At 35.1% G+C, this 27560-nt stretch overlaps 5 protein-coding genes across 8 annotated transcripts; 1 reads left to right on the forward strand and 4 right to left on the reverse strand.

Annotated features, from left to right (window-relative positions):
* Positions 1-220: 220 nt before the first annotated feature.
* LOC141847900 (uncharacterized) lies at positions 221-3072 on the reverse strand. Of its 4 annotated transcripts, none has more exons than XM_074736008.1 (4): positions 2901-3072; positions 1681-1764; positions 724-1604; positions 221-650 (listed from the first exon to the last, which is right to left on the reverse strand). In XM_074736008.1, exons 2-4 carry the CDS (start codon positions 1755-1757, stop codon positions 562-564), a joined length of 1047 nt encoding a protein of 348 aa, XP_074592109.1. In that variant the 5' UTR covers positions 1758-1764; positions 2901-3072; the 3' UTR covers positions 221-561. The 4 variants fall into 4 exon arrangements, with proteins under 4 accessions (XP_074592109.1, XP_074592107.1, XP_074592108.1 ...); XM_074736006.1 differs by having other exon boundaries at positions 724-1619; XM_074736007.1 differs by having other exon boundaries at positions 1681-1779.
* A 2056-nt stretch (positions 3073-5128) lies between these two features.
* Positions 5129-6232, forward strand: LOC141847168 (putative histone H2A.2). Its single transcript, XM_074735149.1, has 2 exons — positions 5129-5407; positions 5856-6232. The coding sequence occupies exons 1-2, from the start codon at positions 5219-5221 to the stop codon at positions 6069-6071; spliced, it is 405 nt and encodes a 134-aa protein (XP_074591250.1). The 5' UTR covers positions 5129-5218; the 3' UTR covers positions 6072-6232.
* A 143-nt stretch (positions 6233-6375) lies between these two features.
* LOC141847167 (NAD(P)H dehydrogenase (quinone) FQR1) lies at positions 6376-9711 on the reverse strand. Its single transcript, XM_074735148.1, has 4 exons — positions 9616-9711; positions 7826-7919; positions 6902-7164; positions 6376-6814 (listed from the first exon to the last, which is right to left on the reverse strand). Exons 1-4 carry the CDS (start codon positions 9636-9638, stop codon positions 6583-6585), a joined length of 612 nt encoding a protein of 203 aa, XP_074591249.1. The 5' UTR covers positions 9639-9711; the 3' UTR covers positions 6376-6582.
* Positions 9712-15718: 6007 nt separating this feature from the next.
* LOC141847031 (myosin-1-like) lies at positions 15719-17149 on the reverse strand. Its single transcript, XM_074735024.1, has 3 exons — positions 16856-17149; positions 16209-16403; positions 15719-16093 (listed from the first exon to the last, which is right to left on the reverse strand). The coding sequence occupies exons 1-3, from the start codon at positions 17147-17149 to the stop codon at positions 15719-15721; spliced, it is 864 nt and encodes a 287-aa protein (XP_074591125.1).
* A 2294-nt stretch (positions 17150-19443) lies between these two features.
* On the reverse strand, positions 19444-26791 carry LOC141847516 (ADP-ribosylation factor GTPase-activating protein AGD5-like). The gene is made up of 11 exons (XM_074735574.1): positions 26686-26791; positions 25322-25380; positions 24077-24167; positions 23764-23818; positions 23534-23624; positions 23238-23415; positions 21924-22122; positions 21307-21671; positions 20841-21071; positions 20718-20773; positions 19444-19783 (listed from the first exon to the last, which is right to left on the reverse strand). The coding sequence occupies exons 1-11, from the start codon at positions 26734-26736 to the stop codon at positions 19642-19644; spliced, it is 1518 nt and encodes a 505-aa protein (XP_074591675.1). The 5' UTR covers positions 26737-26791; the 3' UTR covers positions 19444-19641.
* Between the last annotated feature and the right edge of the window lie 769 nt (positions 26792-27560).

The raw sequence follows: 27560 nt of genomic DNA on the forward strand, positions 1-27560 counted from the left end.
AAAATTTTACATTGTCGTTGCAGAACTTGACAACGACTTAATAGCAATGAAAATTTATTCATTGTAATTTTCGTAGCAAAACTTTTTATGACGAATTTATTTATAAGATTCGTCGTAAAATTCATCTTTAAATTGTATTTTTTTTTTCTTCAGTGTGCCCGGATGGTCTTCAGTGTTGATGATAGTTTGTAAATGTATGCATGTGTAAGTACAATGCCCATAACACACGCTGAAGCTTGTTTCATGCCCACTTAACCATAGTTTTCCTAGCACCAAAGCCACAAAACAAGAACATACAAATCCCATGCACAAACAACATTGCCAAAGATTCTTGGTGGTTTGATTATTGTATTTATTCTTCATAAAACCTAAACACAAGAAAGGCCGCCGCTTTGTCAAGGACAGGCTTGTGGAGCAGAGAGATTCATCAACGCAGCCAGTAAAGTTACAGTTCATTTGAATGACAAAAAACTGCTGCCTCTTTCACTTTTCTTCCCATCCAGCTACTGTGCCTACTTCTAATTCTTCCTACTAGTTCTAAACCTAACACATCCCTCCATTTTAAGGGTTCCATAATTCATCCTGCAACTTTGGAGCCCTACAGCTTTGCCCCCTGTCAGATGTTTGCTCACAATGTTGTAGCACACTGCCTGCAAAACATAGCTCATCACTACCTGCCTTAGATTTTAGTACACAAAATTTTAAACTTTACTACCATTTTACCATGTAATAACTCTTCAAAGGGATGCTGACTTTGATTTGGTCCTGAGATTTCCACTGTGTTTATGTCGGCAGATGATTCTGCTCTGTGAGGCTCAATAACAATCTTGCTTCGATCATCCGAACTGACTGTGGAGGTCATCTGAGGATTCTCTTTGTTAGCAAGGAAAGGAGCCAATGAATCCTCTGCTTGGGATTCATCAACTGCTGCATTTTGAGGTGCAGACTCTGTAACTTTTGGTATTGTTTCATCTGTATCGAGCACAGAAGAGTTATGAGCTGCAGACTGTGGAAGGTTAGGGGGCGTCAGCAATTGGTTTGCAGATTTTGAGTCTGCAGGGGGTTCGTTCCTCTGGACGGGCAACACGACATCGAATGATGAAGAGGCAGGAGGACCGACCGGTACTGAAATGAGCGCCTGACTAGGTTTGTCAACTGCTAAATGTAAGTTTCCAATCGGCCTTGCCATGGGAATCAATGGCACGATATCATTCTCTTCTGAAATAGGGACACAACGATGTGGATCAAACACTATACCCTTCAAGACATGACCGGTGCCAGCTACTTTGACAGTTAGCAGATAACCAGCCTCAAAGGTTCCATCCAGTGTGCCACACACACTCTGCCCAAGTAGACCATTAGTCTTTTGGCTTGAATTGGAGGCAGAATTAGGTTGAGTTGGGTTAACTTCAGACTGGTGCACGAAGCAGACACTTCTCGAATGGACTATTGGATCAAAATCGATCTTTGGAAGAGTGTGAAACGGAAGAGTTTGAGGCCTCATGCCAGAAAAGGCAGCAAGATCAACTTGATTTGGAGTAACCTGAATGCCATGACTTGAATTCGTAGCCAGATACGGTTGAGATGAAGTAGCAGCTTGAACCCTGAGAGCAGAAATACTTTAGTTGAATTAGTTCGACAAGCACACATTGCTGGCCACATAGACTATCTAAATCATACTTTCGGGGACGCCCACGTTTGCGCTTCAAAGGTAAGTTCGCAGGAACAGGGACAGTCTCTTGATTCTGTTCAGCCATGTCAGTCCTAAGTTGAAAAGTCCTGTAAAAAAACATCAACAATCCCTTTCTTTAAGAGAAAAACAAACTTTTATGTAGCTTGTCATCTCCTCTGTTGTAACAGATGTATGCTGAACAGATTCAACAAGTGATTATAGAACTTTCAAGTTGCATGTTCCCAAAGAGATTATATCAAAACTTTGGAAAAGTCCTGTAAAAAACATCAACAATCCCTTTCTTTAAGAGAAAAACAAACTTTTACGTAGCTTGTCATCTCCTCTGTTGTAACAGATGTATGCTGAACAGATTCAACAAGTGATTATAGACTTTCAAGTTGCATGTTCCCAAAGAGATTATGTCAAAACTTTGGAAAAGTCCTGTAAAAAACATCAACAATCCCTTTCTTTAAGAGAAAAACAAACTTTTATGTAGCTTGTCATCTCCTCTGTTGTAACAGATGTATGCTGAACAGATTCAACAAGTGATTATAGAACTTTCAAGTTGCATGTTCCCAAAGAGATTATATCAAAACTTTGTCGAACACTACATCACAAGCCTTGCCATTTTCATAGATCTATAGTAGAAACAAAGTGAGCAGAGTAAATGTCTTAAGAACAAAAAAAAAAAGGAAAAGAGACCAGAAGTATAATTAGCAGTTCAGCTGAAAACTATTTTAAAATGTTCTTAAGAACAAAGTGGATGATTCTTCAGTATATAATATTGAACATTGCAATTACGTGACATGCAGAAAGGGATTCAAATTAGAACGAGTACATTTAGTAGTAGCTTCAGATGATAGACCACCAATTATGGAGTTAGTTCATTTCCATACACAAAATTCCAAGCAGATCAAATTTCCCAAGATCAATAGCGCAGGGAAAATTCAAGGCACACAAACTCAATGCAACCCTAAAGCGCGCAACTACAATCCAGATCAAATCGGAATCGTTCTTCCAGAATAATCAAATCAAATAAAATCGATACCTTTGGCCTCTGCCAAACACACGCCATCCATTGACGATCGCAATAAAAATAAACTAAAATAAATTTTCCACGGGAAGCACATTTCTTTAATAAAAAAAAGGGCATGCGACGTGCACGCATAGGAAAAAATAGTCAATTTTTTTAATGCTAGAAAGAGGAGGAGGAAAGGCGTAACTTTACCTTTCGCCCTGGTGGTCCTTCGGCCGGAATTCCGTTAGATAATCGCGATCAACGACGACGACCGGATCGAAGAAGAGGAAGGAGGAAGAGGAACCCTGTCGGCCTCCATGGTTCGCCCTCTTTACTCGTCGCCTCCTGGCGATGCGTCTCCGCTCGCGCCGGGGATAGCTACATTTGGGGAAGCCGGTGCCATTAATCGACGCGAACCCTCGCTCTTCGCCTCCTCGACCTCCTCGTCGTATCCGCTTCGCCACATGGGCCGATGTGGGCTCCACTTCTGCTGACGAGGCAGATCGGTGAGCTCCAGCAGCGAGTTGAGGTGGGCCGGGCTGTGTCACGAGGTGATACCTTGTCCCTCCTCACGTGCAAGATATTGTTGCTAGGGTAGACGAGCAATTATAATTTAATTACTAAATTTTAAAAATAAAATATTAAATGATTTAATCGTAAATTAAAAATAAATAAATAAATAAAAATCTACCGATGCATAATCGTGCACATATGTATATTTTTTTTTTAATTTTTTAGTTTTTAATTATATTTTAAGGTATTATAACACAGGAGCATTGCGGATGCTCTAATCGTGCGATGCGCAGAAGATCAATGTAATTTTTTTTAACAATATGTATGGGCAAAAATTAAGATAGACGTCCCATTTTTTAATACAGGCATATGAATATTTCGTTTTCAATTAAAGTGAAATGGACACCCTATCTAACATGTAAACTGTCTAATTATTATCCTAATTCTTTTATAACAGTTTAATACTAGCTATACGTTGTAGAAGCTACATAGTAGCTTTCACATATGTGATCATGATTAAATTAAATTCATTTAAAACATAATTAATGTTATTAGAATCTTCATCATTTGTTTTACTTATTAAAATATTATTTTAATTAAGTTATCGCTTAAAGAAACAAAAGCAAAATGAAATTAAGTCACCGTTGTAACAATTAGTTTCTACACATTATAGAAATTAACAAATAACACATATTATAAAAGCTACATGGTAGTTTTTACATATTTAATTGTAATTAAATTATATTCATTTAAAATATAACAAATGTAAATGTAAGAAAATTTTATTTATTTATTTTACTTATTGAAATATTATTTTAATTAAGTTATCATTTAAAAAATAAAATCAAAATGATAGTGAATTACTATTGTAGAAGCTAACAACAAACTTCTACAATATATAAAAGTTAACAACTAACTTCTATCACGTGTAGAACTTAGCAACAAGCTTCTACAACTATAGAAGTTAATATCTAACTTTTATCATTTGTAGAAACTAGCAACTAATTTCTACAATAGTAAAAACTAATTGCTAACTTCTATAGTCAAATGATCAAATAATGCAAAGTATTTCAGATAGTTCAAGTTAAATAGAATGTCTGTTTATTTTTAATTAGAAATGAGATACTCATTTCATGAAAATGTAAATGATGCACGCCTTTTTTATTTTTGCCAAACATATATCTAAGTTGTGAATTCGTTTGCGACGCTTAATTTTAAAAAATATTTAAAAATACATGTCTAACTTTGATATTTATTAAATTTATTTTTTAAAATATTCACCTATTGTAGTCCTAAACTAAAATGTTAATTTTAGAGTTTACATTTTCTTAAATTAAATCGAACTCAGGCAAAAAAAAAAAAAAAAAGAAAAAACAATAATTTTATCAAATATTTTAGCTAAAAATCATTAATGATCTTGAATTTATATCAAAATTGATATCATTATACTGTATAGTATCAATGACTTGCCACAAACAATTGATGCCTTTAAAATGTTAAGTTTATTTTAAATTTTTAAGTCCTTTTAAGCCATCAATTTTGCCATAAAAGTCATCTTAATTTAAAGAATTAAAATTTATTTTAAATTTACACCGTCGCCCTTTAATAATCTTTTGAATTTATCCATTTTTTTTAAAAAAAATTGAAGCTTTTTGTGCCCGTCAAATAATCAAAGGATTTGATTGTATTTATAAGATCTTGTTAAAAATATATTATTGAAATTTAATTTTTTTTAAAAAAAATAAAATTAGAGGATGAAATAAAAAAGTTAGCATCACCGTAGCGCAAGATTTACCGTCCGATCAATGTTCTATCGAACGGATACGAATAGCTATCCGTGTGCCTACCATTTCAACCAATAGACATCCATCATCATCTGCTTTAAATATGAAACGAAGCCCATTTTAAACCACTGCCATCGCTGCTACAGACACAGCTGCTTCTTCTCCGCTATCAAATCCCTAGTTTTCTTCACTGCTTCGACGATCATCTAGACCAATTTTCGTGGTTTCGACATGGCCGGGAGGGGGAAAGCGATAGGATCTGCCGCAGCGAAGAAGGCCACGTCGAGGAGCAACAAGGCCGGGCTGCAGTTCCCAGTCGGCAGGATCGCCCGGTTCCTCAAGGCCGGAAAATACGCCGAGCGCGTAGGTGCAGGTGCCCCTGTCTACCTCGCCGCGGTCCTCGAGTACCTCGCTGCTGAGGTATGGATCTGAGCTCGCTCATTTTGATTTGGTGGTCGGCTTTTGGTTTGGGGCTAAATTCTGCGGGGTCTTCTAAGTTTTCCAATTTAACGTCCTCTAGCGGGGATTTTTTGGATGATTTCTCTATCCTGATATAGGGCAAAGGTTTCTAATTTTTCTTATGATCGTCGGTGTGTGGGAAAATCTTCGTTATTTTTTTTGGATATTTCCTCCATTCTGCTATATATATATTTGCTTATTATACGAATCCACGATCGGTGTGTGGGAAAATCTTCGTTTTTGGACGATTTCTCTGTGCTGATTTGGGGCAAAAAGCTTTGATCTATTCTTATTATACCAATTTAAAATTAGCGTGCGATTCAATTCATGTTGTTGAATGATTCTCTATCCAAATTATCGCCTCTCTGTCGCTGCATTTCTCCTGAATCTTTCTCGACTGTCGGAACAGGTTCTGGAGCTCGCTGGAAACGCAGCGAGGGACAACAAGAAGTCCAGGATCGTCCCGAGACACATCCAGCTAGCAGTTAGGAACGACGAGGAGCTGTCGAAGCTTTTGGGCGAGGTCACGATCGCCAGCGGCGGCGTCATGCCCAACATCCACAATCTTCTGCTTCCCAAGAAGACCGGTGGCTCCTCGAAGGCTGCTCCGGGAGATGACGACTGAAATAAAAATCGCGTCTTTGGCAGAGTAGCCGTGCGCCGGCAACACCACTGCAATCTTTGTTGTTCTTTCTCCGTTAGATTTGGATTAGAAGCAATGTAAGCTGCTCATCCAATCAAATTCTTTATCGTAATGAAGAAAAAAAAATGTAATTTTGTTGGCGATGTTCCTTTCTATGAGTAATTTTAATGATCAAAACTAGCCCAGCCTGAAATCCAGATTCAGGGGTGGTTGTCTCAACCTGAAAGAACCATATCAGATTGAAATTATTTCGATCGAGCTTGACTACACCTGACTTGACTTGCCATTTCCATAAAATCACAGTGTTGCACACACAAGATTTGGCTAAGGGGAATACAAATCAAATACCAAGCAAAGCAATACACGGCGTAAATGTTCTATATCAGCAATAACAACAACTTGAAAGATCCCAGCAAATCCTAAGATGCTTTATTCGTGAAGCCAACACCATTTCATCAATGGGGAAATATCAAAAAACAAAAAAAAAGTTTGATCAGGAGGAAGCTTTGAGCTTCTTGGCAATGGTGGCGAAGTACTTGCCTTGGTGGAAAGCCTGTTCCAGCTCAAGCTGGGTCGGGTTCCTCGAGCCGTCTCCAGCAAATGTGCCAGCGCCGTAAGGGCTGCCACCCTTCACGTTGGCCATTTCAAACATGCCGGCGCCGAAAGTGTACCCAATTGGGACGAAGATCATCCCGTGATGAGCCAACTGAGTTATGGCCGTCAATCTGCAAAGAATGAAACAGGGCGAAAAATCAATGCTACAAGATTCTCGAGATCTAACGATGAATGTACTGAAAGAATATTGAGCTTACGGAGTAGTCTCTTGGCCACCGCCTTGTGATCCAGTGCTGTAGAAAATTCCTGCAGGCTTGCCGGCTAGAGCCTGAGATCTCCAGAGTCCTCCTGTGCCGTCGAGGAAAGCTTTGAACTGAGCAGCCATCATCCCGAACCTAGTCGGGAAGCCAAGCAGAAGTCCGTCTGCCTGGGCAAGATCGTTTGGTTCGATGATCGGCACCTCACTCTTAGGAGGTGCTCCCATCTTTCCGAGAACTTCTTCAGAAAGAGTCTCAGGAACCTTTTCATTGGCAAATAGGAAGTTAGTTTTTTTTTTAAAATGGTAACTAAAACCAAAGGAAAATCGAGATTAATGCTTTAAAAATTTGGTTTGGAAAATTTAGCAATAAGTGTAATCAAGTGAACACGATTGATAGCACAATCAATATAGAACAGCAACATCATTCAAAGAAATTGTGATATTATTTGCATAGAGTTTAATAAGATCAACAGCTGGTAAAACATAGACCAATGATGTCGATAATGACGTGAATATAGAATAACAACACCATTCAAGGAACTAATTGAATGGAATATAATTTGCAATATGACATCGCATAGAGTTCAATGGATACATTTGATCCATATAGCCAACTACAATGGTTTGGAAAGCATGGCTCAGTAATGTTCAAAATGATGTAAACAGTGCAAGGAACCAATGTTGATTTTCAGTAAGCTAATTTCAGATATCAGAACAATAAGTAAAAATAAAATTTGTGTATTCATATAATAGATTGGATAGCAAATCAAGTGTAGTTATTTTATCCAATCACAGTATTCTAAGAGAAAGCAAGGTTGAAGGAAATCAAGTGCAGTCTCTTCTTATTTTCTCAGGATAACAGCCTTTTCAAAATCTTTTAAACATAAGAGTTGCTGCTACTCAAGTATGATAAACATTTTACCTGCCAAAGCTTTACTTCAACTCCTTCGACAGAACTAGCACCTTTTCGGATTTCTTCAGCTAGCTTTGCTACATGCCCGTACATAGAATAGTATCTGGATAAAAGTTATGATGTTTTCCCATAAGATTCACAAAATAAAGAGTAAAGATCTATTTTAAATAATTAACATCTAGTACATGATTGATAACACTTTTAATCAGTTGGAACGTATTGCAAAGTGTATAAATCAACAAAATATGTACATTGTATGCATATCAATTAATGAAGTTCTTTTACTTGTTCTATCTTTGTTTCAAAAGTTTCTAATAACCATATGATTTACCAATGAAATAGAAGAGTAGATAGATTAACAAGAAGTGACCTGATCACTTTCCAATAGGATGGGGATCAATATCACCAAAATAGAGACAGTTTTGGTTAACTATTCCCAGAGCGTGGTGTATAAACACAGAATCAGTTGTCACCAAAATAGGAAGAAGGGTATTCTAATGAATAAGTATTTGTTTAGCATAAATCACTCTCATATCTTTGCAGTTTCCCAGTGCTATATGTACTGAGGCAAATGAGAAAAATGAATCGTAATATCTTATTTTCACTTTGCTCATGAGTGTGGGTCATTTGGATTGAAGCATTAGGAAAGAAATAATATTAATTACTTGTTTATGTTCTTTAGCTACTTAGTATTCATTGCCTGCATTTCCACCGAATTGGGGCGGAAGCAAAATATAACGAGATGAGATTCCTTCCATCTCTCTATTTCCTTCTAAGTGAACAAGAAAAATGAATGATTTCATTTCTTTTCTTTCCTACTTTGATCCAAGTAAAATCACATGCAAAATACAAACACAAAAGGAAATGATGTGATTTTGAAGAATCTAGTCAAACATAGGCTACTTATTATATGTAGATCATCAATTAGTTAAATGTTAAAGATAATCACAAAATGGTATTAGCATGAATACCTACGAACAATAACATTGCAAAATCAGACATGCTTCTGAATTAATCTGGATCGTGCATATTGGCGATCCCCAGGCAAATATTAAGCACGAGAATCTCTATGATCTTTAAATTCCAAGATTAGAACCATAAAGCTTTGTTATTTGACAAACTTTTAACACTTAAGAAAAGCAGTTAGCAAACCTTGCACTGCATATTCTTTTCCTCCACAGCTTCTTTGGAATCAATTCTCAAAGGTAAAAGAATACATATTTTAGTCCTCAAATATTAAATGCCAATTCTATTTTGAAGAAAAGAAATTTGGTACTTTATTTCCCACAATTCTTACTCTCACCATAATATATTTCTCCTCCATATGTACAGTACTTAATCATAACTTAACAGAAGTAATACATCAAAGGAGACGGAAGGTCTCTGGAAAACATTTCTTTGGACGAGTCAGGAAATTTTAAAAATTTCACCTTCAGAAATATGATCTATCATTCCAAAATTTATTTTTCCGTTCCAAGAGACAAACATAAAAGCATCGGTCCAGGTAAAAAAAAAAACCCAAAATGAGTTACAAAAGTAACAAATCCCAATAATCACTCAACTGCCCCTCCAGGTCAAACTTTCCATCGTAGATCGCCACAACCCACCGCTAGATCAATTCACCACGGCCGGCCCTGCCACAAGCCCAATCGATCTAGAAACCTCACGAAACACAAAACCCTAATCCACCCTAACCCGACCCAAACAAACTCACAGAATACCACAAAAAATCTTCAGCAAAATCATCAAAGAAAGGAAGAGGGAAGGGAGCAGATCCCGCAAAGAAAGCGAACACTTACACAATATAAATCTTCGTCGCCATTGATTCACGGATCCGATTGTGGATCAAGAACAGGAGACAAAGAGAGGAAGCAGCACAAACTCCTGCGCCAGAATTAGACGATGATGAAAGTCGTGGGATCAGGCCGCGACATTTATAGCCAAGAGTCAACGGAGCCAGCTCAGCTCTTTCCTTCGTTAATCAAAAAATAAACCCCTAGATTAGGCGATTAATCGACTTGCTCCGAATCTGTGCAGAATGGAGATCGACTCCCACTGACCGTCAGATTTCCATCCAACGCCTCATCTCTATTTCTTTTTAAATAATTTATAATTATTGCTTTATTTTAATTTTAAGAAATTACACAAAACTTGCGTACGCATGACGAAAATTATGGCTCCGGAAATTACAAAAAGCCTCAAGCAACTATCAAAATTCAAAATAAAGTTAAAATTCAAGGATGATTTCGATGTCAATATTTTTCTAACCATCTCTTAAGGCTTGTAATCATGCTGACGTAATTAAAATGATTAAGATTAGTGTCTAAAAGAGGATTTATAAAGGGGATAAAAAATGGTTAGTGGAAAGCAAGTCAAACGTATTATTGGTGGCTGCTAAGGTGTCTAATCTATTCATGTCCGAACTAATTTATATATTAATTAAATTCCATTGAAAGTGGACAAAACAAATATCTACTATTTTAAAGGGTCCAATAGATGATCGACACGTCGCAATCAAACTCCATGGTTGTTGATCTCCACTCTCTTAAAAACCAACCACTTCACTTTAAAATTAATAATTTATTGGATCATGTAACTATATTTTTATAACATCCAAAATACATATTTAAATTTTATATTTATTAAAAAAACATAATCGTAATTAATTATGTCTCCTACTTTATGAGCAGTGGATTGATAATGTATTATCAATCGGTTGTTATGTAACAATCCAATTCATCAGTTGATTTTTAAATTTTTTATGCTTGCTTTGTGATCAATAATTGATTGTCTATAACTTAGCAATCAATTGCCGAATATTGTGTGGGAGTCGTTAAGGTAGCGAATTCCACCTTAGCGAATTCCACCTTTAGTTGCAGAAGAAGAGTGGGTTATGTAAGAACCATTGGAATCAAAATATCTCCACAATAGTATGATATTGTCCATTTTCAGACCTAAGTCCTCACTGATTTTATTTTTGGGCTCTCCCCAAAAGGTCATATGATTTTTTCTATGTGTTTTAGATGTGGGACTATGTTTGCACCCTTGCAACCCAACAATCCCCCCTCAAACAAGTTTGATGTCTGAATCCTTGATCCACCAGGACTTTTTGCCCCTCAGTCAGTTCATCCGACATACTAGGACTTCTCATCTAGCCGCAACTAGGACTTTTTGCCTCTCGGTCCATCCGACCTATTAAGACTTCCACCTAGCCGCAACTAGGACTTTTTGCCCCTCGGTCCACCCGACCTATTAAGACTTCCACCTAGCCGCAACTTCCAACTTTTTGCCCCTCGGTCCACCCGACCTACTAAGACTTCTTACTTAGTGTCTGGTCCTCTTGATTCAGACACGGGAGCACCCACTTCCTTTGTTTTTCAAGGTTCAACCCACATGGTTAGATCTGAATCATGGCTCTTCCGGCGGTTAGTCCGGTGAAGAACAGTCTCGCTCTGATACTAATTGTAAGAACAAATGGAATCAAAATATCTCCACAATAGTATGATATTGTCCACTTTGGGCCTAAGCCCTCATGACTTTGTTTTTAGGCTTTCCCCAAAAGGTCTCATACCAATGGAGATATCTTTCATCCTTTTAAATCCATGATCTTTTCCATGTATTTTAGATGTGGGACTATATTTATACCCTTGCAACCCAATAGGTTAAACTCCATGTACCTTTAACCTCTTATAAAGTTTGCTATGTCATTGGATCATGACTTGCATTAGGAGAGCCATTAAAATTGACCAAGTTAATTTTCCCTCCTTATTATTTTGTTTAATCAGTCAATTTCCCATAATGCGTGCCAACTCCTTTGAACAAGGTAGGTTACTCGAGGCCTTTGAAAACGACTAAAATCAAATTTTTGACTTTTTCAAATGTCAAAACAAGAAGTCAACGCTTAAGCCAAGATGGCATCTTGTAAAAATTGGAAAACATGAGGAACTTCCAGATCCTTTTAGCGAATTCAATGTCACGTTTTTTTTATTCACATAAATTAAATTATTATAAATAATTTTTTATATAAATTCAAATCATAATATAGATCGTTCAACTATCGACTAACTGATCGATTTGGTTAGACCAATCAAATTACTTAACGTGAACCAGTTGTCCAGCTCGATTTGATTGACTACTTAGACCAATTGACTAATCGACATGTAAATTAGCACTATGACCGTATTAAAGAAAAGAAATTAAGTGTAAATTAGTCATTTAAATTAATATATATTTTTTATTTGTTGCGATTGTATGTCATTAACAAGTTCATTTTCTTTTTACTTCATATATTATCTTTCATGCACTTTCACTTTTATTTATATAAAAAGATGAAATTCATCATCCAACAATCTTACATGATTGATCTCATGACCACACTTTCACCTTTGTAATTCTTGTCGAAGTTGTTGAATCAATTTCAAACTTTCCATTTTTTGTTGATGACCTCTCTGATGGTCTATATTATCCTTTTTCGAACTCTAATAAATCTCTTGAGTAACTAAATTTATCGTACAAAGTTAATATTATCATGTCGAATCACAAGCTCCGTGAGCTCCATGTACATATAAACTTTAAGCATACATCATTCACATAGTTAAAATCCTAATTTAAAAAATTCGTTGTCAATTATATTAAAATATATTGGTCGACCATAACTTAAATTCGTTGAAGTTACGTTGTTAACATTTAAACTATTTAAGAGTAATAATATCCTTTAAACTTTTATAAATTAGTTTTCAAAGATCTCCTCGTTGAAGGCTTTGCTTTATTATTATTATTATTATTATTATTATTATTATTTTTGATAATTTTCTCATATATTGATAATTTATTGAACCAATGACAAACTTTTCTTGATATTCAAATTGCATATTTATCAAAATATATATTTATTTTCCAATATATCCTTCCTTTATCAACAATCGACAATCAATTATTCCTAACTCATGAGTTGACGGTTATATATCAAATCAATCGTCTACTCAAATCATAAATTTTCATGTGCTATATCTATAGACTCTAATCGACTGCGTCAGTCGACTATAAAATTTTCTATCAAACCGCCACAAACTTGGATCAACAATCGACTCATCCTGATACATCAATCGACTAGACACAAGGCCATGAAAATTTCAAAAACCCATGACTTTCCATTTAAGCTTAAGGGCATGGTTACACTCAAGAGAATTCAAGGAGTGTAATGAACTTAGTTTGAAAATATTTTGATATGCTTAAGGTCATCCATGAATTTTAATCAAAATTCACTGATAGATTTATATTATATAGAATTTTAAAATCTTAATATGGTTTAAACCAGGAGAGTCTTAGGAATCTATTGATGGTGTTGATGAGTGAGTATGATAAACCTCTGTCCTTTAATGAATTTGTGCCAAAACATCTAAAGATTATGAAGATTTCAAACACCCAAAACACTTGATCTAGGCTATGAAATTTAGATTTGAGAGCATGGTTGCAATGAGGAAGCTACTAGGAGTGCATTACGTTGGGTTGCAAGGGCGCAAACATAGTCCCACATCTAAAGTACATGGAAAAGATCATGGGGTTAAAATGATGAAAAATATCTCCATTGGTATGAGATCATTTGGGTAGAGCCCAAGAACAAAACCATGAGGACTTAGGCCCAAAGTGGACAATATCATACCATTGTGGAGATATTTTGATTCCATCGGTACTAACAAGTGGTATCAGAGCGAGACCGCTCTTCACCGGACTAACCGTCGGATGAGCCATGATCCAGATCTAACCATGTGGTTTGAAGCTTAAAACAAAGGAAGTGGGTGCTCCCGTGTCTGAATCAAGAGGACTAGACACCAGGTGAGAAGTTCTAGTAGGTCGGGTGGACCGAGGGGACAAAAAGTCCTAGTTGCGGCTAGATGAGAAGTCCTAGTAGGTCGGGTGGACCGAGGGGCAAAAAGTCCTAGCTGCGACTAGGTGGGAAGTCCTAGTAGATCGGGTGGACCGAGGGGTAAAAAGTCCTGGTGGGTCGAGGATTTAGACATCAAAATGACGTTGGGGGGGGGGGGGCTTGTGGTCTTTTGTTTGAGGGGGGAATTGTTGGGTTGCAAGGGTGCAAACATAGTCTCATATCTAAAGTACATGGAAAAGATCATGGGGTTAAAAGGATGGAAAATATCTCCATTGGTATGAGGCCTTTTGGATAGAGCCCAAGAACAAAACCATGAGGGCTTAGGCTCAAAGTGGACAATATCATACCATTGTGAAGATATTTTGATTCCATCGGTACTAACACATTAGTTTTAGTTTGAAGAGATTTTGAGGTGTGTAAGGCCATTAATGAATTTTGATAAAAAAATCGTTGATAGTCATATGATGTCTAAAATTTTGATATGGTTTAAATTAGGAGAGTTTTAGAAACTCATTAGTATTATTGGTGAGTGTGACATGCATAGGTCCTCTAATGAGCCTGTGCTAAATTGTCTTAAGACTGTAAAATTTTTAAAATCCCACAGCTCTCAATCTAGATTGTAAAATTTAAGTCTGAGAGCATGATTACACTCATGAGGATTGAAGGAGTATAATGAATTTGATGTGAAAAAAATTCTGAGGTAACTAAAGTCATTAGTAATTTTAGGTTAAAAATTCGTTGATGATCCTATAATATGTAAAATTTTAAAATCTTGATTGATTTGAATTAAAAGAGCCTTAAGAATCCTTTGATGATATTGCTAAGTATGACAAACTTATATCCCTTAATAAGCTTTTGTCAAATTGTCTCACAGATATGAAAATTTTAAAAAGTTTAATGAGCTTTTGAAATTTTAAAAGTTTCAAAGCTTTGCCAAATTATTTCTAAAATTTGCATAAGATATTTTATAATGAACTCATTAGATGCCAAATTATTTCTAAAATTAGCATAAGATATTTTGTAAGCATAAGATATTTTGTAATGAACTCATTAGATGATCTAGATCTATTATACTCGTTCATCATTACCAACAAAGAGTTTTTAAGAATCTTCAAACTATATCAAGATATTAAAATTTTAAATACTATAGGATCATAAATGAATTTTGATCAAAACTCAATGATGACCTTAAACACCTCAGACATTTCAAATCAAACTCATTACTCTCTTTGTAACTTTCTAAGTGTAATCATGTTCTTATATATAGATTAAGGTATTAAACTTTTTTATAATTGATTGATGTCTGACGATCATGTTGGGTTGCAAGAGTGCAAATATAGTCTCACATCTAAAGTACATGGAAAAGATCATGGGGTTAAAAGGATGAAAAGTATCTCCATTGGTATGAGACCTTTTGGGTAGAGCCTAAGAACAAAGTCATGAGAGTTTAGGCCCAAAGTGGACAATATCATACCATCGTGGAGATATTTTGATTCCATCGGTACTAACAAGTGGCATCAGAGCGAGACCGCTCTTCACCGGACTAACCGCCAGATGAGCCATGATCCAGATCTAACTATGTGGTTTGAACCTTAAAAATAAAGGAAGTGGGTGCTTCCGTGTCTGAATCAAAAGGACTAGACACCAGGTGAGAAGTCCTAGTAGGTCGGGTGGTCCGAGGGGCAAAAAGTCCTAGTTGCGACTAGGTGGGAAGTCCTAGTAGGTCAGGTGGATCGAGGGGCAAAAAGTCTTAGCTACGGCTAGGTGGGAAGTCCTAGTAGATCGGGTGGACCAATCGACTATTAGTCCATGTCTGTGATAGATCGCTAGAAAATTTTATAGTTGACTAGGATAGTCAGCTAGAGTCCACAAATAAGATATATATATAATTCAAAAGTCGACTGTGACAGTTAATTGAATATATAACAGTCAACTTAATTGCTGATAAATGAGAGAGAGGTATAATGTAAAACGTGAGTACGCACCACCACCTTCTACCCTTAAGCAGACTACCCTTAAGCAGAAGAGCATAGCGAAATCCTATTTCTAATGATCCTTCTTCTCTTGCACCACCATCTTCTACCGGGTTTCTTGCCTTCTGATTCTGCAAGCTTCCGTAGAGCTTTCTTCGCACTGTGCAAACGGACCTTGTATTCCTTCTTCCAAGATGCATATTGTGTCTTCAACTTCTGAAGCTCTTCCATGGATTTATTGGCAGAATCTGGATGGCCTGATGATTTCTTATCCTCAAAAATCTGCTTCTGCTTCTCAAACTCCTTTGTCAATTGGATAACAGCATTGTTACTTTTGCCATCAGCATCTAGCATTTGTTGCTTATTAGCCATGCTGACATAATTGGAAAGATTCTTTTGTGCTTCATCCAGGGCCATCTTCATGCAAAAACAATCGAGTGAAGATCATACTTTGAACCGATGAATTTCCTTCCATAGGAGAAAGCAGTCTTTTGTCGAAGTAAAATTAAAGGAGTCAATCAAGCAACCTTACCTTCATAGACTGTATCTGCTTCTGATACACATCCTCAACTGAGTGCAGTTTTTCCTCACTAACTGCACACCTTTTCTCATACATCTGCACTTTCTGCAACAGTGCAACATTCTCGTCCTCCTTTCGTCTCAATTCTTCCTTCACGTCGGCAACCACCTTCTCAAGCTCTTCCAATCTCAAAGAGAGCACCATAGCCTGTCGATGTCATGTTAAATTTCAGGCAAGTGAGACTTCTGGCCTTAGAGTCTCACTTAGATGAACAAATAAGATCAATGTGAAAGTAGTGCTGAAAACAAGTAACACCATCGAGATCCATGGTTTCGAGGATCAAGATGACGATAAGCACTGCAGGGATTGGAGCTTCAAGTCCAACAATCCATGTTAAGGCACATGACAAGAATCAAAAGGACAGAATATAACCAACATGCCAAACATTGCATCACTGGTTTCATCTAGGATCACTTTTTTTCATTCCCTTATTTCTAACAATAATGCTTATCGATCTCGACATATGAACTTCATTAGTTATACAGAAAAAAAGACTTCTAAGAATGGTGATAAAGCCAAGGAAAATAACTAAATCTCTGAACAATTTGCGAGTGTGTGTGTGTGTGTTCTTTAATATTCAGAACATGGGAATTGGATACCTGTTCTTCAACATAATCAAACTTTTGGGAGTCTTCTTTGTGGGAATCTGTGTCTTCTTCAGGAGAACAAGCCACCTTTTCTGCTGTGTCTTTTGTTGAGAAGTCTGCAGGGTCACTCTCAATCTTAAATTTCACGTTATTATATGTGGAAGGCGGCCGCCGTTTCAGCGTCGGCCTGGCGGGCAATGCCGGTGGCTCGTCCTTCGGCTTCTCGTCCCTCGGTTTGAGGGCGGCCAGCATTTCCTCAAGCATGCTGCGGGCGGTGGTGGGGACCGCCGGCAAGGCAGAAGACATGTCGCCGCCGCCGCCGCCGCCGCGGAAAGGGGACAAAACCCTGCAGAGGTTGCAGCTTTTCATCAACTTCACCAAATCACCAGCAAACAGAAGACCAAAACGATTGTCAAAAAAATTAGGATTCTTTCTTGCTTCCTGAGCTGCGTCCGCCACAAACAGGAAGTTTTAATTTTAAGAAGACAAATGTGGATCAAAACACAAGGGAAAAAAAAAACAAAGCCAAACCACTTCTCAAAAAGAAAGAACAAGAAGAAGTGTCCAACGAAGAGCCTAATTTAGGAAAAAGAAAACAACAAACAGTAGAAAAGAAAGGAGCGAGTAAAGAAGAGCAACGACCACGTTCTTGTTTTGGTTTCTGATACGAAGACTCGAAGAGGAACGTCACGAAAATGGAGGCTTATTGTTATGCAATTAACACCCTTCTGTTACAGATATTTGAATTGGGACACTTTTTTAATATAAAATATTTTGACAAAAATCATAACGGCATAAATCAAAAGGTCACCTTATGAGATGCGTTATCTTCCTCGTATGATCTCTTATTTCAATATTATTGTAACAACTATAAATAATTATAATAATATATAAAAATATTAAATAGTTATTATAATATATATAAATTATAAAGCAAATGTTACAATGCTATTTTTTATTTTCAACACGTAGTAGTTATGATCAATTAATTATTATAATGTGTAAAAATTATTCTATAATTATTATAATGTATAAAAATTATTTTGTAGTTGGTATAATATGTAACATTTAATATAATATTAGTGTAGTGTTAACAGCTTGCTACTTAATAGTTTCTATAACGATTTTAAAGTGATTTTAATTAATTTAATATAATTTTGATGAAATTTAAATAATTTTAATTAAATTGATAAATAATATTTTGATATAATGATATTTATAATTTAAAATTTAAGATTCAAAATTTAAGGATTTAAGATTTAATTATAAATGTATAGCAGCTATACTTACTACAATATAAAAAATATCTATTACACATTAATCAAATTAAATTTTAAATTTTAAACACATTTTAACAGTTACAAAATAACTTTTACGTGTTATAGCATACATCGATAATTGCTAAATAACACTGCAATAAAATATATTTTAGGGATAAAACATCGATGAGTGCCCTTTTAATTTTTTTTTTTAATGACGTCCTTTTGACGATTGAAGTGCCTTTTGATTTTTGTCTTTTTATTTAATAATTGTAATAAACCGTTATAACATACCAAATTTAGATTAATGTGTAATAGATTATGACATACCAAAATTTTAGGATGAACTCAATTTTAATTTAATTTTATGTTTCAATCAAATATAGTGACTAATTAAATTACAGTGAAAGTAAAAGTTGTGACTAATAAAAAATCTATGGATGAAATATTGGGTATTTATATTGTTGGGGAATTAATTTTTTCATTCATATTTAATTGTTTTGTAAAAAAAGATAGCAATTGGAAGAGAACGAGGAGGAGGTGGGTAATATATATAGCTGTTAATTCGAATTAGGTCCGTCGGATTGACCCATTCAACTAAATAATTTAAATCAATTAAATTAAAATTTTATCAATCGATGAATTTAAATAGATCAGCCCTCCTAGACCTCGCGATCCGTATGGATCAGTCCGTGACGGACTTGATTGGCCCGTAGAGGCATAGATTTAAAAAACTTATTTTTTTAAAAAAAATTAAAATAAAAATAAAAAATTTAATGGACTAGTAGATTTGATCCATCTAAATCAATTCAAATTTAAAATTTTTAACTTTATCAATTTAAATCGTAATCCAAACTTAAAATTTTTAATATTTTTTATTTTTTGACAGACTCATGAGTTAGTCCGTCTAACTTGTTATTTGCTTTAATTGGATTGGATTGAAGATTTTTTAACCCACCGAGTTGATAAATCGATCTATCCTACTTTGTCATATGACGAATTTCTAATGGATTAATCAGCCGATCATGGATTGACTTATATGACCACAATCTTATCTTCTAATTTTTCATTTTATGAAAGTGTATGAAACATTTCAAATATTCTATTTACTTTATAAATTAAAAAAATCAATTACTAAATTCGACATAAACTTTTAAAATTTTAGTGTCAACTATCATTTTTAGTAAGCGTATTCAACTTTACGTTATCACTAAAGACATTAAATAGATATTTTAAAAATAAAACATTCTTGAATAAAAATATTTTAAATATGATTTTATTTGGTCATTGGAGGGAAAAAAAACAATGTTTATCACATAACTATTTTGCTTTCATCTGGCGAGTTAATTTGATAATTGACTAAATTTATTTTGGAATTAAATTTGTTCGATTTATGATCCCTCAAAGATCTTTACACAGAAATGATCATCAAACTGAACGAAGAAAGGAGGCTCAGTCAATGTAACACAGCCACAGCGATATTGAATGCAAGGAAAGGAGATGACTGCAAGAGACCAAAATTGACGATCGATATTCAGCTCAGCGTTTCGAGAACATTCCTTCAGTCAAAGATGAGAAATTATAGTCGTCGGACGATCGACCAGAACTCATGGATGATGATGAAGCAGCATGAACTGTGTTTACTCCATCCGTCGATCTGGATAGTTCAAGAGCACTCAGACTGCATGAAGAAAAGTTTGGAATCAAAATGGCAGGTTTGCAGTCAGGCAAGAAAGACAGAGAGAATTGAACATGGAACTGAAGTAAAATATGCATACCACATACACAAGGGGATTTTTGTGCTAGGAAATCAAAGTTATCTAAAATTTTCTTTGATCTTCCTGTACCTCTCTGACTCTTCTTAAGTTTTACATGAGTTGTAAAAGAATCACAGTAAGAATATTTTTGAAAACCAGCTTTTTTTGGAATGGCTCAATGGTCTTTGTCACTTTTAATGGGATATAATCAAAGTCCCACATTAGAAATATATAAAAAAGATCATGAGATTATAAAATGAGAGATATCTATATTGGTACGAGCCTTTTAGGTAAAACTCAAAAATAAAACCATGAGGGTTTGGACTTTGATTCCATCTGTTCTAATAATGGTATCAGAACAGGTCTACGTGGTACTAGTGGTCCTTTATTTGAGGGGTAGATTGTTAGGAAGGGTAGATTGTTGGGATGCAATCAAAGTCCCACATTAGAAATACATGGAAAAGATCCTAAGGTTATAAGATGAGAAATATCTATATTGGTTTGAATCTCTTTGGATAAAGTCCAAAAACAAAATCATGAGGGTTTGGACCCAAAGTGGACAATATCAACCCAAAGTGGACAATATCATACTGTTTTGAAGATATATGTGGATTCTATCGGATATAACAACTTTCTCCTAAATCCTAATGCACTTGATTTGCCAATATACTATTCTATTCTTTTCCCTAGTGAATTGATCAGCCATCTTTCTACAAAAAAATTTCTGTGCTACACTCCAAGCACAATGAGAAAAGATGCATGACTGAAAAAGTGAAGGTTCAAATGTTGGATTTCCTTGAACTTGATTTCAACTCCATTAAGATTTTATATCTAAAATCAGGCTTGAGGAATGCATACCTTGAAGCACGAACATGACCGGCGTTCTCAGACAAAGTGTGTGAGACATTTCCCATCTGCTATTTCAGAAGGGGAAGTCATCTTTCTGATCTAAGATATAAAACCAGATTAGCTTGAGCTTACCTGACCAAAAGGTACATTCCCTGGAAGCTGGTAGGTGAAGTTACCCCAACTTTGTGCCGCAATGTTTCCTTTCATTGAGTTTGAATCACTCGTGTTGAGTTGATGAGTTCCGAAAGAAGATAAAGTGGAAGGTGAATTGTCAGGTTTGTTGGCAGCCATGGCATGAGCCTGCTGATGGGCAAGGAATGCCAGCTGCTGTTGATGAAGTGCAAATGGAGACACCATGTTTGACTGCAAATTGTCAAATTACAGATGTTAAAGAAATCCATAGTCTCCCGTATTACATTTGATTACCAAGTAATAACGATGCAGAGGAAGCTATTGCTTATATGAAACCAAGCGAAAAAGCAATGCCAATAAATTAAATTATCATTCTGCAAAAACTACAAGAACACATGATCCATTAACAATTTGTGTTGTTTAAAAATAAGAGAGAGCTTGAGAATTCATAAACCTTAGATTTTACCTTGTCAAAGAGGCTCATGATTTCATTTTTTACATCTGGCTGAGTTTTCTTTTCTGCTGAAGGTTGCAATGAAGATGTTGGATCCTTAAATAGATCTTCAACTATAGATTTAGTTTCAGTATTGGCATTTGTCTGACTATTTGTTTGTAATGGAGGTTCAAACAACGATTTTGAAACATTAAATAGATCCTCAGCTCCAGATGTAGTTTCATTTTTGACCACTGTCTGAGTTTTTGTTTGTGTTGAAGGTTGTGACACAGATACCAAATCCTTAAATAAATCCTCGACTTCAGATTTAATATTACTCTTGTTTTCAGCAGATTCAGTGGTGCTCTTATTGTCCAAAGGACTGGTTAGTTCTGCAGCTGCAAATTGTGAATGAGGAAGTGAGATCAACATGTCAATAATCAGTTAACAATATATAAATTTAATCCACAAAAGAAAGTTTGCAGAAAACATCACAAAGAGTAGTAAACTATAAAAACAAAAGAATCAGCATCAGTATTTGATGATATGAATTATTACCTAATGAGTCCCCTAAAGATGGAATTTTTTTTAGAAAATGGAGAGCAGAAAAAAATTACTCATTTCTATTTGCAGAATACCAGAAAACATACACTGAAAATTTGCCCATGAGTTGTCATCGACCGGAGACGATTCTTCTCCAATTTCATTGGGACCATCTAGAGAAAGCATGTCCAGTAGATCAGATGTTGAATTGGCTTTTGGTGGTGGTGTGGCATTAACCACAGTAGGAGCTACCTCTGGAGGATATACCTGAGCTGTGCCTGTTTCCACATTTGATGTGTAGGAAACCTGTTAAGTAATCTGGATATGAGAAACTTTTCTTACTACTATCAAATAAATCAATTAGAACCTAAGTGAGAAAAGGAACGAGTGCCCCCAAACAGTAGTAAGCAATAGAACTGCAAATGATCCAGAATTCATTAGAAAGCATTGTGCATTTGTTTCACTAAGTTATGCTAAGTTTGAGATCCATCTTGTGTAACATGCCATGAGCTTCTGAATGTGAAATGATGGAGGCACGTAAAACAACTCAACTAAACATAAAAACCGTGTTGCTACCTAAAAACAAAGAAAGTGATTTTCTTAGTATCTAGGACCTCTAATCTTTCCGAGTTACAGCATTCTCAACGGCTAGAAAATGTTGAAAGGATTATCTCCAACAAAGAAGGATGGAAAAGAGAAACTATAGCTCAGTTATGATGAACATCTTTGATGAAAAGGGGGAAAAAACAAGAGAACTTTTGCAGAAAGCCAGATAGATGCAGACAATTGATCAGCCCAGAGTTTGCGATATTAGAGATTGGCATTTATTAAGGAGATATACAAGATTTGAATATTAATAGTGATATAGACTTGTATAGAGTTCAAAGGAGGGATAAAATAAATATAACTAACACTAAATAGCTGAGATTGACACAAGTTGATAATGATGATAGTGATGGTGGTTATAGCTTGTAGATAGTTCAATAAGGGAGACGATCTATCAAGAAATGGCAACTAATAAAGCTTCATGAGCATTTCTCATCGATTATGGGAAAATTTAGAGTCTTGCAATGTAAAATTATATTCCTTGCTTAATTTTCAGAGATATATATCACTTCTTCACTTATTGGATCATGATTATCAAAAACAACAGTTTGTTGCTAGAAGTTGTATGGGCTAATTTCCACAAAAAATAAACAAAACGATCTCTTTGATGATGATTTAGTTTCATTAGCTGGTATAATCGTAACCATAGACCCTGGTTATACTCCTATAGTAGCATGAATTCTTAGTCAAGAACTGTATAAGATGCACTTAAAATTTCATTGATCTTTTAGACCAAACTTTGGTGGTAAAATAATGGAGACAAAGATACAATATAATATCAGCTTTGCAGAAGTGGACGGAAGTAAGAACATTACTGGACTAGGTAGTTTAGGAACCACAAGATTATCTTTTTTTATAGGTGTATTATCCTTCTCTGAAACTTTGTGATTGCTGGAATTCTCATGTTCATCTGCATGGCCAGTCATTGTTTCTTGCTGCTTTGAAGGAATTGTAAATCTTTTATCCCGAGGTACCCATCTTTTTTCTTCATATCTGGAATTTCAGTCCATTCAATTGTCAACTTAGACATGGTATACAATTTCTATATACGAGGAGAATAGAACACAACACAGGAATAAAAGAGTAAAAGAAAGATGAGAAGTTCTGATACTTTGCACGAATGAAGTTTTCGATCCCAACTCTATCATAATTAGGAGGCAATTCTGATTCCCAGTAACTATTTGCCTTTTGATTGCCCATCGCTGTCCATCCACAAGAATCAGAAACTTAAAAACCACAATCACTTTCATACTATATAAAAGTTCATTTTACTCAACTATGGCAGGAGTAATCAGGATACGATTATAGATATATGTAAAGAAGCAAAAAAGACCTGCTCACTTTGGATAAAAGCAACTTGCTCCGGAAGCCATGTATCCAATGCTGCAGATCTTACCTGTGATGGAGTAAGAATTAATAAACTACAATTACAATTTTAACCAACACTTGTTCCCAGATTTTCAGTAATGTTTCTATATATATATAATAGTGTGGTAGTTAATGACATTAAAATATCTCAAATTGAAAGTTGTAATGGAGAATGAATGGAAATTGAAGTTCAAGATAATTGATAATTTGAAGTTGCTAAGCAAATGTGAATACATTGTCAATGAATATTCAAGTATGTTTGATGACATAAGAAATGAACTTTGACCTTTGATATATGCACTCCTAAACTTCTATGAATTCCGGAGCATTGCATGCATAAGAAAACTCCTAGATTCACACTTGCCCATCGTGGACCTCTGAAAATTAACCACAAATATGTTAAAAATAAATGCTTAAATATAATATCAACAAAAATGAAGATCAAAGTTATGCTGTACGATAAAGATATATACAGCAAGCAAGAAGTCTTAGATTTTGAAGAAAAGAAATTGGAAACTCTAAATAAACTCTCAAATTTAAACCAGGGCTTCAGAATGCAGCTATAACGGTCATTTTTAGCAGAGGCCTAACCAGAAGGCATGGAAACACTTCCCAGTTTCAGCTCTGGATTATCTTATGGGAGAAATAATTAAGACAAGAAAATCCACTATTCATGATAGAATAGTATCAATTCTTGGTGCCATCAAATGCATTACACTGACACAAGAGTGTTCTATCATTTCAGAAAATAAACTTTAGACAGGAATACATATAGTCTAAAGTTGCAGTTGAAGTGTGGGCAACAAGAAAGAAATTAAGTAGCACAAAGTTGGATGGAGAAAATTGCACCCATTATCTTACTTTAAACTATGTGGATAAAGCCCATAGTAAAATTAGAACATCTCTAATTTGTGTTGTTCAAACCTAGTGTCATCACAAAGCAACAAATAATGCAATTTGCATATACAAGGAGGAATCAAATGGTAAACATAATGCTAATGGAAATTTATACCATTCAGTAGGGCTAATTTTGAGGGCATCGTCAAGCAATAGAAAACCTCAAATATAAATAAACCATTATAACAAAATGTTCTCATCAAGACAGCAACCCTTTATCCAAGACAAGGAGAACAACCAGGTGTTGTGGTCAATACTTCTGTTCTTATTTTCAAAATCATTTTGCAAATTAATATTAACTCATTGACTAAAAATTTTAAAATGAAAGTACTACTAGTTATGGTTTAAACAAATGGAAAAACACCGCTAAGTGTCATATCAACAGTTAAATATATACCCAGAAAGCAGTGAAAACTAGTAAGAAGCTAGCAATTACAAAACTAAAGCACTTTTAAGCGTAAGACCAGAAAAGAACCATGTGAACAATTCTAGATTCTGTACAAACAATATCTTGGTTTTATTTGCAAAATCCAATGCTAAGAGAAATAATCATTGTCATGAAATGAAACACCAGAAATGACTGCACCAACAAGGATGTTATATAACATCTATCATAAGTAGCTTCAAAGCTTACTTAGACTTGCAATCAGCGCATTCTTTATTCTCTGGCAACTTGAGCAATCCCTCCAATATCTGCAAATAAATAAAACAGATACATAATTTTGCTTAGATAATCACAACAGGAAATGAAATAAGTTATATGAACATATTTCTTGAAGAAAAAGAGAATAAATCAACATGGAAAGAGAAGAAATCAGCTGAAGTATTTGTGATCAAGTGAACAACAAGGACAAGGAAATTAAAGGAGCACAGAGTGGCCGAATTGCTCAAATGAATGAATTCTTGAGAAAGGCAAGAAAAAGTCTGCTAATAGCCTTAAAGATGTAATGGAAAAACAGCAAGTTCAGTAGCATTAGGACTGAAGATGAATTATACAGGAAAGAAGAAAAAATAACTTAAAGCTAAGATATTTTATTACTCATATTGTGGGGCCATAATGTCAAGTTAGTGGCCCTTCTAATTATATCTTCTAATTACTATATATCAATATGAGTGGAAAAGGAAGGACAGAGTTCAGGGCTAGATATTAACAGTATGATTAAAATTTGACCTTATGTCTAATAAATATATTTCAGAAAAAACAAATAAACATAATTTACTTTGGAAGAGAACTATCAAACAACACAAAATGAAGCAGTTAAAAAATTTGTCACACAAAGTAATTAGTTGAAGACTCATATGAGAATTAGAAGTTGGAGCATAACTGTGCCATGATCTATCTTGCATTCACTTTTAACATGGTCCTGAGATTATGCTGTGTATTGTCTTTGGACTTACAGTAAGAAACAATAAGGCCGTTGACTATATTGCTCAAAACTCAGAAGCTCATGAATCTAATCACAATAATTTAAGAGAAGCACAAACTAGCAGCACCAAATTAGTTTGAGAATTCATAAATGATGAGAAGCTTCACCAGGATAACATATTGGTAATATGCATTAATTCTTAAAGGTTATACATGGACATCTCCCAACAGAGTGTCCTGCAGCTGTCACCCAGTCCGCTGAGGATTATTACATATATGAGGCTAGCTCATGACCTATAATTAAAAATCATGAATAACAAAATACGATGATTATCCTATATCGATATCCATAATCAGAATAAACTTCCAAATTCCTGAAGAAAACGAAGTCAATGTAAAAGATCTGAGCAGGGTAGATCCAACCAACCCCTAGCTCTAATAAAAGATTGCGTCTTTCCCGTGTCTCGTCGAGGACGATCGATTGAAATTTACCGACGATCGACAGCCAAACTAAAGTTTCAGATCCGCAATAATGAAACCACGATCCAACAGATGACCGAAGATCACACACCAATAACAAATACTAAAAAGGATGGATGAAATGGATAGATTGCAATTTCTCATGCCCGAACCTTTCTATGCTTCTCGTTGAGCTCCTTGGAGACGGTGGCCTTCTCGTTCATCTCGGTGCCTTTCTCAAACGATTCAGGACGAAGCGAGCGAACAGTGGAGAAGAGCGAACCTGCCTTCTTTGCCTTCTCAACGTATTACTGGTTCCACCGGTGGTCCCATGATGGAAGGATGTAGAAATGGGTACGTGTTGGTTGATTGGATTTAGAAGAGCCCATTGGGCCGTCACCGATGGCTTTAAAGAAGCCCATCTATATTTCTTCAATTGTACAAAATATATAAAAATATTTATTTAATAGTATAAAATATATAAAAATAAATAAGCTTACATCTTTAATAAGCTCATCTCTGAACAAAACTCTTAAATTATTTATTAATATTCGAATACATAATAACAAAATGTTACTTTATCATTTTTAGTTGTTTATAATATATTAAATTAAGTAATTAATATGTTTTTTATTATTAGATTAATATTTTAATTAAATTACGAGACAATAATATACTTTTAGTTATTTTATGTAATCTAGTAAATTGTTTAAGGAAATATCTAAATTTACCCCTAAATAATTTTCAAGTCTCACTCAATGCATTTTTTAATAGTTTCATGCTTTTTAATGAATAGTTGATGTTTCCGTTCATTTTGATGAGTGAAATTGACAATTGAATCAATTATGCATTTTTGAAAAAATGACTATCAAAACCATTTTTTTAAAAGATGAATAATTTCAATTATGCACTTAGGAAGCTTACCTCACCATAATGACTTACAAAGATAGTTCAAAATCAAACACAAAGGCAAGTAGCACCCAAAGAATAAGACAGGCAACATCAGGACTGAAAATTAAATTCCAATTGGTGAATCACCTAGGGGTGA

The sequence above is a fragment of the Curcuma longa genome, chromosome 16, assembly GCF_044706935.1.
Source record: "Curcuma longa cultivar G26 ecotype Majalengka, Jawa Barat chromosome 16, ITB_CL_G26_1.1, whole genome shotgun sequence".
Classification (NCBI taxonomy): domain Eukaryota; kingdom Viridiplantae; phylum Streptophyta; class Magnoliopsida; order Zingiberales; family Zingiberaceae; genus Curcuma; species Curcuma longa.

Coding starts and splice junctions, on each gene's coding strand:
- LOC141847031 (XM_074735024.1), bottom strand. CDS start 17,149: ATGTCTTCTGCCTTGCCGGCGGTCCCCACCACCGCCCGCAGCATGCTT. Junction 16,404..16,855: donor TTGATTATGTTGAAGAACAG/GTATCCAATTCC, acceptor TGACATCGACAG/GCTATGGTGCTCTCTTTGAG. Junction 16,094..16,208: donor AGCAGATACAGTCTATGAAG/GTAAGGTTGCTT, acceptor TTTTGCATGAAG/ATGGCCCTGGATGAAGCACA.
- LOC141847516 (XM_074735574.1), bottom strand. CDS start 26,736: ATGAACGAGAAGGCCACCGTCTCCAAGGAGCTCAACGAGAAGCATAGA. Junction 23,416..23,533: donor GAAAACTTCATTCGTGCAAA/GTATCAGAACTT, acceptor CTGAAATTCCAG/ATATGAAGAAAAAAGATGGG. Junction 21,072..21,306: donor TCATGAGCCTCTTTGACAAG/GTAAAATCTAAG, acceptor GACAATTTGCAG/TCAAACATGGTGTCTCCATT.
- LOC141847168 (XM_074735149.1), top strand. CDS start 5,219: ATGGCCGGGAGGGGGAAAGCGATAGGATCTGCCGCAGCGAAGAAGGCC. Junction 5,408..5,855: donor TCGAGTACCTCGCTGCTGAG/GTATGGATCTGA, acceptor CTGTCGGAACAG/GTTCTGGAGCTCGCTGGAAA.
- LOC141847167 (XM_074735148.1), bottom strand. CDS start 9,638: ATGGCGACGAAGATTTATATTGT. Junction 7,920..9,615: donor GCGACGAAGATTTATATTGT/GTAAGTGTTCGC, acceptor ACTTTTATCCAG/ATACTATTCTATGTACGGGC. Junction 7,165..7,825: donor TTGAAGTAAAGCTTTGGCAG/GTAAAATGTTTA, acceptor GCCAATGAAAAG/GTTCCTGAGACTCTTTCTGA.
- LOC141847900 (XM_074736006.1), bottom strand. CDS start 1,757: ATGGCTGAACAGAATCAAGAGACTGTCCCTGTTCCTGCGAACTTACCT. Junction 1,620..1,680: donor AAACGTGGGCGTCCCCGAAA/GTATGATTTAGA, acceptor ATTCAACTAAAG/TATTTCTGCTCTCAGGGTTC. Junction 651..723: donor CTTTGAAGAGTTATTACATG/GTAAAATGGTAG, acceptor TATGTTTTGCAG/GCAGTGTGCTACAACATTGT.